This window comes from Limulus polyphemus, unplaced genomic scaffold (genome assembly GCF_000517525.1).
Source record: "Limulus polyphemus unplaced genomic scaffold, Limulus_polyphemus-2.1.2 Scaffold5167, whole genome shotgun sequence".
In the NCBI taxonomy this organism is placed as follows: domain Eukaryota; kingdom Metazoa; phylum Arthropoda; class Merostomata; order Xiphosura; family Limulidae; genus Limulus; species Limulus polyphemus.
In genome coordinates, this window is record NW_013670777.1 from 57,852 (window position 1) to 69,318 (window position 11,467).

General features: G+C 30.8%; 1 protein-coding gene across 1 annotated transcript in view; it reads right to left on the reverse strand.

Moving 5' to 3' along the window:
* The window catches only part of LOC106472215 (E3 ubiquitin-protein ligase listerin-like), a 66,699-nt gene extending 55,588 nt beyond the window's left edge, over positions 1-11,111 (reverse strand). The window contains exons 1-7 of the mRNA XM_022400821.1: positions 11,060-11,111; positions 9,232-9,444; positions 4,455-4,553; positions 3,107-3,337; positions 2,353-2,405; positions 1,557-1,737; positions 48-221 (exon numbers count right to left, since the gene is read on the reverse strand). Coding sequence (XP_022256529.1) covers positions 48-221; positions 1,557-1,737; positions 2,353-2,405; positions 3,107-3,337; positions 4,455-4,553; positions 9,232-9,444; positions 11,060-11,104 — 996 coding nt within the window. The 5' untranslated portion in view covers positions 11,105-11,111. The remainder of the gene's footprint in view (positions 1-47; positions 222-1,556; positions 1,738-2,352; positions 2,406-3,106; positions 3,338-4,454; positions 4,554-9,231; positions 9,445-11,059) is intronic.
* Positions 11,112-11,467: the final 356 nt, after the last annotated feature.

Here is an 11,467-nt window from a genome sequence, read left to right on the forward strand (position 1 = left end):
TAAACCTGATAATAATCAAACCTGAAAACACAATAAATCTAATGTACCTCAAATGTCACTAGAACAGAAAGAATACTATCCCACACAAATGGTGCAATTACAGGATCTTCTTCTCCCACACAACAGAGTGTGAGAGAGCAAATCTTGTCAATATGGGGCCTCATAACATCAGGAAACAGTTGACAGAGTTTTGATACCAAGCTATACCAGGAACCTCGAATCTGATGGAAGAGAAAAAAATTAATAAGCTTTGCACACTATTTTACAAACAAGAAATAGGTGCTATTCCAAAACTATGAATATGCAGATGAGAGAGAGAAAAAAGGGTTAAAAATATAAAATAAATGCTATAACAGGAACCTTGAATCTAGAAGATAGCAGACTGTAATTCCAATGCTTATCTTCAAGCTTTGACAAGAAATTATTATTACTACCAGCATGCATAAGTTAAAATTGATCTAACAGTACATTAAATTAAACGTAATGATGAGGCTAACATTGCTCATAGATGATGCATTTTGATACCTTCTGTTGACATTGTCTCACTACCACTGACTACAGTAAGAAGTCTTAAAAATACAATATCATTTAAAGGTAGAAACTGCCTGAACAGTTTTAACACTGAAGATGTTTCTGATCCAAATTTTAAAGAAATCTATGTAGGTTCCTTTTTGAGCATTGCTATTTCCAGGGTGTTTCATGCATAATTTACAATATAATTTTTTTTGATAAATTAAAAATCAATTATCAATTGCTTTTTGACTGATTTTTATTACATCTTGTGTACTTACTTCCACACCATCAAAATGAGATACTGTATTACTAATATGAAATACATAATGATGATACCTACAGTAGAATATAATGAAATTACTCATTTATCTTGTATCCACAATTAGTTATTTCATTTATCAATAATAATGACTTTTGAATTTTTATATATTATTTTTTTTTACAAAAAAGAAGCAATATCCTTGGCATTGTGAAAGGTAGACCTTTCTTTCTTATTCACATTATAAATGTTAATTGCTGTTAAACTCACATACCCAAATTTATTCACAGTCATGACAGTTATATGATATGGATGCACGCTCATAACGTAAATGACGAAATTTATATTAGGAAGATGATTATATTTGTTACACTCGCACAACAAACTGATCAGCTACCCCTGCCTCCTCAATTTAAACATTACATATTTCTCCTTTTACACTTTATACAAAATCTTACATTTGAGGTTTAACAAAAAAATTAGACTAGAAAATTAGCAGTTGTTTTAGTTCACAAAGCAAAATCTTAAAATTGAATTAAATAGTTATATATATATATATATATATATATTGAAAACTCCATATTTGAAATTAAGTTAAAATATTTTCATATATTTAAGAACTGTCAGTTACTTTGAAATTCATGGAGGACTTGAATTTGTCCTATTAAAAATCACCGATAAAAAGATTCACAAAAGCATTTTCTTCATAGATTTTGAAATATTAAATGCCAAAAGGAAAAAAGGACTATTACTGAATTTTCTATGAAAAAAATACTGTCAGCACCTGTGGATCATTGCTTTTAGGAAACTTCCAAAACTTTGGTTCTGAAAGAACTTTAGATAAGTGTTTCACTGTCTTTAGCCTGTCTTCTTCAGTAAGTAATTCAAGGACAAGTTTTAGACCTTGTAGACTACTAGACACCATCCGATTAAATTTTGACTCCATATCTTCAACAGATGTGATCCTGAAGAATAAAAAAAATGCTAATTTAACAATATATATAGTACAAAGTTAGGTGTAATTCACAGTTCATCTCTTTTAAACTCTGGTTTTGAAAACATATTTAAAATATTTGTTCAGTACTTTTCAAGAGTACTTTTAGGAGAATCTCAGTCAAGAAATATTCAAAACCCATGACATAAATAATGCAAAATGATTTCTGTATTTTTCATTAGTTTGTTAGGTATAGTTGATATTTCACGATATTTTGAAATATGTTTGAAGCATATTATGGATCCTTCACACAACTGCTGACTTGTTTCAAGAAAAAATCTAAATATTTTATTTACTCTTTTATTGAAATAAAAAGGTTAAATTATTCTACTTATTTCAATTAGCACTTTGTTTCAATAAAAAGGACTGAATATTTCAATGTTTTAATTTGAGTTATTAATAAATTGACTGATTTGAATACAATAAAATGCTCAAGAATTTGGTAATTTGCTTCAGTTAAAACTATATTTGTTCTATTTATTTTGTATTTTTCAATGATTTGCTGTTTTGAATGATTACAAAAAAAATGCTGAAATAATATTACATCATGAATTTTCCAGTTTCTGAAATAAGATGTTCAACTTACTTTGGGTCACTTATTGATTGGCTGGTTTGTTTGAATAAAATATCCTGGATATACTGCAACAGTTTGGAAATAATTAATGATACTAATTTATACATTTATCAGATTGTTGAAAACTTACACTTATAAGATTTTAGAGAAACAAGTATTTCAACCAGTTTGATAAATTAATTGCTTTGAAGTAGAAATTTAAATTGTAATTAACCTTTAAAAAAAAAAACCCAAAAATTATATAAAAATAAACTAGTTATAACATTATTAATTACAATAACAGCATATTCAGTTTTGTTTAAGGCCTAAGGGATAATGAGGGTCTGATCAAATAGCTTATAATGATATTAAAAATATACTTTAAATCTAAATTTTGCAGAAAAAAAGGAATGAACTTCTATGTTATTTAAAATGTTAATAATAACTTGCAGAAATAATACAAGAAAAAAGTAAACTGAACAATAAAAACAGATATGCTAATATCATACAACTAATCAAGTTTATATAGAGCAGTGCTATAGTCTATCAATATTATGTATATTAATTAAAAACCTAGAATCACACACTATATAAAAATAATTTGATTTCCATGCAAAATAGTCAATGTACTCACTATATGTTAGTCTTTGACTAATTTTTCAGGACAATTTAATTATTAATAGGCTGCTTAGATTGATAATTTTGGTTTGAATGCAAGCATTTGAATAAAACAGAAAAAAAATAAAGAAATCTTTAGCATTTGTGCTGAAACAACACAAACTCTTACACTGCATATTTCACTTAAACAATACAACACAGCTTCTGCCTGCTTGGCTTCGGGAAAGGCACATCTGAATGATGCTTGAGCAGCACTAGCAGCAGGGGCATAAGGATCACACTGTGTTATCACCCACACTCCCATGATACTTTTTAGGTGTGGAGCAAGATTGCGTCTGACTCTTGAAACTAAACATTCATGAGCATGGTGGGTGGCTTCACGAACTCTTCTGTCAGAATCCTGAGAGGTGGTAAGTAACCAGATTAATTAAGTGTAAATAAAAAGATTTTCTTGCAACAGATATATCATGCTTATTAAAAAATACATTTCTTGCTTTGCATACACATGAATAAGTCTCTTATTCAATCTCTTTAAATCAGTTTACACACAAACCTGAACAGTTAAAAAATTAGCGTTCATGATTTTACACTGATTGAAATAGAACTGGTAACAAAGATCTATAAAATTCAATATTACACTTATAAATAAAATTATCACACACTAAAATAATTAAACAGTCAATGAAGTACAGTTTTTTAAGATAATAATTTATGTACAAAAATACATCAAGTTTCATTACACAACTAAAAAATAACTAAGGTTTTGGTCTTACACACACATGCTACTTTTGTGTTTTGTGCTTTATCAATGTTCTCATGTAAAATCCTGTGAAATTGTTGAAAAAATTATCTGACTTACTGGTCTTACATACAAAGCAAAAATAACTTGAACAAGAGCTTGGTAAACATGTGAAAAAAAAGAAGCCTGCAGCAGAAGAAATTAAAAACTTTGCAGTTTAAACTGTAAAACCTAAGTCTTTAAAATGTTTGGTTAACCTAAGGATTTCATATGAATAGTTATCATTTTTTGGTATAATTACAAACAATGCTACTTGGTGAGATGATGTTTGAGAATGGTTTTATTTAACATAGACTTAAAAAAGTAAATTTGATTGACTATTGGTTATATTTTTGGTAGGTGTGAGAACTGCAGACCCATGTTTTCACAGTATCTATATCTCACATAAGAATTGCTTAAGTAGAGAAATGTTAGTTTAAGAAATATTATGTTTTAAAACAGATAGATCAATGATTTGGTCAAGGGTAATCAACCAGGTCACCTGATGACAATATAGTATTGTAATTGTTCCTTTTAATAGCAGATATATTTGAAAAATAAACTTATAACATATTTCATTTGCACTTAATAAGAGATATATAAAAAACAGTTACTACTTTAAACGAAAAGGACTAGTGTAAGAAAAATTAGTTACTTGTCCATATACTTAATACTGAAACAGGCCTTTTTATCAGTTAATACTAAAAATATTAGAAAAATTAAATGTTTTATTTCTTACCACTGCAAGTTTAATGTACAGTCTTGGCCAAAAAGGTAGCATTCTTTTAATTGTATCTTCATCTTTTAGTTGGCATAAATCCATAAACTCATGGAGGGCCTAAAAGATTCAAACTTGGTACTTATAAATGTATCTTAAGCAAATTATAAAAAATTAAGATTGTTTTATGAAAAAATATGAAATTAGTATTTAACAAAACATTTTGTTCATAATTTTCTAAGGTTGACAAAAAGAGTCGTTATTGAAATAACTAAAATCTTCGTGTACGAAACAGTTCCAACTGATTGACTTTAGTAATGGTTTCAAATATATCATGTGTGTACTTACAAACTTATATTCCATGTCTTCTAGAACTTATAATACTAATTGTAAAAGAAATTCTGATATGGAAAAACATTGTATTGTATGTTTCATAAACCATACTTGTCATTAAGTTTCAATGCAAACTAGCTTATGCTTAATTTACTGTATAAGTACATACAGTCATTAATACGATCAGTCAATAAACTCAAGATAGACATATATATATACACAACAAAGTTATAAACAAAATTTGATTTTAAACTAGCACTTTTGAAAATTATAATTTTCCTATACCGAAAATGTATTTATGATAGGTACTTACCTCCCCTCACATAAGTAACTATTTTCATTCAGTGCTGCCTTCTATAAGCAAAAATTTTTTTCATGCATGCAAATCATCATGAAACAGTCCTCCACCAATGAGAGTGCAACACAATCTTGTTACACATATGACTATTCAATTCTACCAGACTATCACTTCGAGTTTTAGCAGAAAATGGAAGCACCGGTTTTCAGTAGGGAGGAAGAGTGGGAGGAGGTAAGTATCTATCAGAAATACATTTTCAGTATAGGAAAGTTATACCTTCTGATACGGTACATTATCTCCTCTCACATAAATAGCTAGAATCCCACATTGAATAGGTGGAGGGACTGTTGCGAGGGAAGAAAAGAAGGAATCGCACCACATCTGAACCAAGTACACTATTCGCCCTTCAGAAAAAGGTGTGGTATATAGGGGCAACAAACAGAGGAGCACATTCAAGAGATTTGTGGGTAAAAAACAATGGAATTTATAAATAAATTTTATTGTTTTATTGCCTTTTGAACCATGCTTAACTACTATACATGCCATTATAAGTTGTAAGTCACTCAGGGAACATGCAGCTCACGTTACACTGACAAATTTCATTACCCACAAGCTGCTCGCATTTGTGCCTTGTGAAACATTTTTATTAGAATATTATTATTATTTATTTTACCAGATCTAATCTTAAGAAACCTGAAAGGATCCTTACTTTTACATTTTAGTTACTTTTATAATATACATAAAGAATAAACATGAAAAACAAGAAATAAAATACTTGACCAATCTCCTTTTTTCTTCAGGTTTCGAAGAGAGTTAACCCTAGTTTTTGATACTATAGATAGTAATGCACTTAATAATTCTTATTTAATTAAATAATGCACCAAAGAATGTAGACTAATAACATTCAAAAAGTAGACAAATTCACTTAGCTCTCAAAATTTTCCTGGCTTTCTAACTATGTGACAAGAGCCGTTACAAATTCATCCAAGTTAACTTTCCCACAGGAACAATGTTGGTACTCTGAATGAAATTGATATACAACTGTTCAGAACATAACGTTATACAATACGCCATTTGATAGATGAAAACCTTGACTTTTTATTGGTTACAGATAACATATAATGAAACGTAAGAGAAAACTATCAACGTATTCTGAAAGAGAGGATGTGACAGGTGGGTGTGGCAGGAGAGGTCTGATTTTTAATCGATAGCTCTGTAACCAAACATAATTGAAGGCTATAAAAATTATGGTTTGTCTGAGCAATAATGATTTTATAGAGAGTAATTTACTTTTAATTTCGTAATTTTTTGAGGGGTGGTGGATCAAATAGAGATAATTACATGCTAAGAGAAAATGTGTCACATGGGTCACACTAGTGGAAATTCAGGATTTTTTTAAATATTGCCTTGAAAAATTAAGAACTTAAAACTTATATACTATTAAAATATGCATTATTAGCTAAGATTTTATGTTATTCTAATTGGTATAGCATAAACAAAAAATAGCTTAATAAAATTTTGAATGTAAGACACTAAAACCTTGAGTCATGCACAGTAAAGGACAGGGTGACAGGGTTAAACCATTCAGGAGGATGCCTCCATGGTCCACCACCCCAGCAGGTTGAAACTGGAAAGTGGTAAGGACTCCCAAACTTCAATAGAAGGGATGAAACATGATGGAAAGACTGGAGGAACATCAATGCCCGAGGGAGTGCAATGAGTGACTATGAAACCCTATTTTTAAAAGCAGACCATACCAATTTATTCAATACAAGACATGGCAGGAATGGACAGCTATTCCCTTCTGCTTTACCCATGTAGTCCATGAGTAGTACGATCTAGAATGGGCATATTTATGAAGCAATTCCATTGTGAGGATAACCTTCAAGCAATCTTGTGGAACACCCCATCTCAACAGTGTGCATTGCGTGGCCATAGAACATAATATGCAAGTCGACATGGCTGAACAGTGCATATTTTAAAGGTTAAAGAATACCTGGTCAGGCACCACTCGCCACAGAATAGGATCCAGTAAGAAAAAGAGGGACATGCCCCTCAAAAAGAAGAGGTATATATATATATATAAGAAAAGGTAAGTTACCCAGTCACATGAAAGAGTGAAGGATGGCAACAGGTGAATGATGGCACCCCAACAAGAAAGAAACAGCTACCCAAAGCAGAGAATGGGAGATGAATGTAGGCGATATATTCCCAATGCCTGACAGATGAAGCACCTCCAACTGATGGCAGGGTAGACATGCAGGGAAAAAAGGAAGGTGCATGATAGGAATGAAGACACCAGGAAGTGAAGATGGGAAGAAGGATACAAGGAAGAAAAGGCCAATCAAATTACAATCTAAACCAAATGGGTAAGGGTGGAAGGAAAATAAAGGACAAAGAAGTGGAGTAAGGGTAGGAAATGTGTTGAAAAAATAACTTAAGACAGGCCTGGCACATTCTGCAGTAGAGGCCTGGAATGCACTGTATAAGAAGGTGAAGGAAAACTGACAAAATCTAGGTCGTCTGAAAATGGGTGCCACCGGTATAGAAAGAAGACGAGCAATATTGGGAGCAGGTGGGGTAGGCCTCGGACCCCAGGGTCCCTCACAAACAAAATTAATGGTAAGAAGTAGAAATTATAGGTTAAAAGAAATTAATAGCAAGAAATATAAAGTATAAGTTAAACAAAATTAATCGTAAGAAACTGTGTAGCAAAATAAACAGATGGATGTGATGTTCTATGTTGAAGAAAAGATAAATAACCTAAAATCGATAAACCCATAAAAAGAACCATGGGGAAACTGAAAATAACAGATACTTATTATGCCTAATGAGACAAGATACTTAAAGTAATTAATGCAGAAGTAGAACTACCTGTATACCAAAAATAAATATTTAAAAAGTCTAATTGAACAATACATAGCAAAGAATATCACTAAGGCCTAAAAGAAATACTTAACCGAACAATAAGTATGTACAATATTGGGATAAGTTTGTGTGAACCCTGACTCAAGAGTTCCACACAACCCAAGTGAATAGGAATAAAAACTATAAAGTCATTTAATGATAGATATACCAGTAAGAAGAATGACAGGTAATCCTAAAATAATAAAATAACAAAGACCTAAGATAATGGAATAGTAGAAAAGTACAACTAAGACTAATGGCTAACCTAAACTTGACTATGAGTATGAACCAATCTAGTGAAACTTTTGTTTTGAAACCCAAATAATGACAGATAATAATAATAACAATAAAAGTATACAAAAACAATGACAGTATTACTTCCTATCTTTCCAAAGTCGGTGTACTGTATTGCAATTGTGTGAGTCCTCAAACTCAAGGCGAGGCCAGAAAAAAAAGTCAGTTCATAGGATGATCAATCTCCTGATGAAGTAAAGCTGAAAATCTTCCTCAGGAGTACCATGGCCTGAAGCCTGTGTAAAGTGCTAATAATAGAACATATAACCTCTCAAGTGTTAACAAAAAATTCATGATGCAAAATGAATAACCAAACAACTGTGTTAGCAGAAACACTAATAATTTTTTGTAATGAAATAATAAGTTTCGTAACCAGGTAGAAATATAAAATAATTCCACTTCGGAATAACTCAAGTTACAAGTATCAGTACTGTATAATAAAGAGTAAACTTGTTGAGAGAAATTAATATCAAGATACAGAAAAATATTAAAATAAAACACTTGAAGAAAGCACAAACTAAATGTTAGAACACAAGTTCTGCCAAACGAGAAATGATGGTATAGTAGAATTGAATAGAGTAGTCACGTGAGTAAGGAGAGTGTGTTGCACTCTCACTGGTGGAGGGTTGTCGCATGATTATTTCCATGAGACACACATTAGAATGAGTCATTTCCAATGGAGTGAAGGCAGAAGGCTTGTGAAAAAAATGTTTGCATATAGAAGGCAGCACTGAATGAGAATAGCTATTTATGTGACCAGAGGTAATGTACCATATCGGAATTTTACAAAGTACAATTTATTAGGCTAAAAAGCTTCATCAAAATATGCATCTTGTACTTGATATTCACTTTACCTAAATACACAGGTTTTTATACACTTTTTCAACTCTCAAAGATGATAAGAATTACTTAAAGGTTTTAGGCAGTCTAGTTAAACTGAACCATAAAGGCTGAAAAACAACATACTTTCAATTTTGTGGTAGCATCTCGTTTTGACATTTTCTTCATTGCTAACCGGAAATCTCCATCAATGGTCAGCTCCACATCATCTGAGAGTTGTTGACCTACAGCTGGTACATAACTTGGTAGATCAGTAGAGAGAGCAGTGAATCCCAAAAAACCTGACACACTAACACCACTAGCTGATAGAAGTTCAGCACTTCGACCACTGCTAGAAGGCTAATTATTAGAAGAAAAAATATATGCATTGAAGTTTTACTTAACACATTAAGAAAATTAAGTACTTAATAATTACAATAATATGATCCATAAGTTACAATATTTTATCTACAATTACTTGAATTATGACTTAAAAATTAAGTTATTCACAAGCAATATTTACAAAATGGTCATACAAACAGGCTAGTTACATGTACATAAACTTTCATGTTCTAAGCTCATAAACTTTGATGAAATAGAATCCTATAACATTACTTCAGTATTTAAATTATGAAGAATCTATCATTGTAGGATTGGTTCTGGACTGATATTTTGACACACAAGTTTGTTTTCAACAGGTGAAGTTCAAAGTACACAATGAATAACCTCTGCCTGATAACATTTTAAAAATAATATTACTTCACTTTAAATTGCTTAGACACTTAAAACATTTCCATTTAATTTCTTGTTAATGCTTTTTAAGTTTAGGCCAAGACTAATATAATTAAAAATAGTTTTGAAAATTTACAATAAATGCTTGTCATTCTACTTTTTAGATGAACAAAATCTTCCATTGCTTCTTTTGGAACTTCATTGGTTCACTGTAGAACTAACAGGCATACTTAGTTTAAAACAACTTTCAAATAATTCAATGACAGAATTTTTAATGAAAATTTGCTACAATCAACTTCTTATGCTGATAGGCAACAGAATTTTAAGAAGGAATAAAGTACATACAGGTTGTGGAAAAAAAAGTGTGACATTTTTACATTGTTAATAAACAGTACAACTACAAAACAAACAACACCTTACACATCTTTAGTATTACAAGGGCATAATTAAAACAGTATGTTGTATTATAACATAAAAAGACTGCAATACTTTCAGCTGCTTCTCTATTGTCTTATACATTATACCTCTCTTTTTACTTATTGAATAGCTTCTTCAAACATCACCATCTCATTTGTCATAAGATTTCCTATGGTTCTAACTTATGAACTCCATAATTCATTCTCACAAGTCATATAGGTTTTGTGACATTTAGATACAACTAAGATATAAAAATTTATATTTGTGTTAAGGTTGTGTTTTGTTGAACTTATTTTAGTATTTCTTGAAACATTGAAGGAAATTGACTGTGCAATGGACCATCCCACAAATTTGAATAAGGCATGTGTAAGGCTGACAAGTACATCAGCCCTACTTGTAGTTGTACTACTACTAGTAGTAGTAGAGCTATGGCATTTATGATTTAGTACTATTTAATTTTAAGTGGCCCATCCAGGCAATAATATACTCGTCCGGCTTTTATCCATTCTCCACATTCCTATATCATTTGTTTTTCGTCAGCCCATAAATATCATTGTAACAGAATACTAGTTCTGCGGTTGTAATTTGTAAATCTATAACATTAACAAGTGGTTGAAACTTAAACTCAGTAAGTTACCAAGTTAGTGTAACTTGTAGTTCACTAGTTGCACTTTATACTATAAATTATAGTTCGCCAAAATGTTGTCAATTAGCATTAGTATTATCTACATTCTAAAGCTAATTATTACCTACTTCAGTGTAACATAGCATAAATCACTAATAAAGAAAAATTAAACTGCTATAATATAAAATTAATGTCAAATACCCGTGTATTTCCTTTCGTACGTTGTGCTTTCTTATTTCCACCCATGTTGGCAAGAATATTTACAGCGACCTCTGCTAGATTATAGTTTATTTTATTATTATTTTAACCTTAAATCTTCATTGACCGCTCCAACAGTAATAAATTACCTTCAAAACTTTAATGTTAAAATTCCATATCATTATGATTATAATATGTGGAAAACTGGCCTCCTTTTTGCAGATATCATCCTTGGTAGCTACGTAAAATCCCCCTGGTGTGACACCAGTGAGTTTATGGACTTACAACGCTAAAATACGGATTCGATTCACTTTGCTCTTAATTTATTTTATTATAGGCAGAAAATTCTTATAACAACGAATTTTTTAACGCCAAAACTAGTAAAAGACATCGTATTTTATCTATAAATAT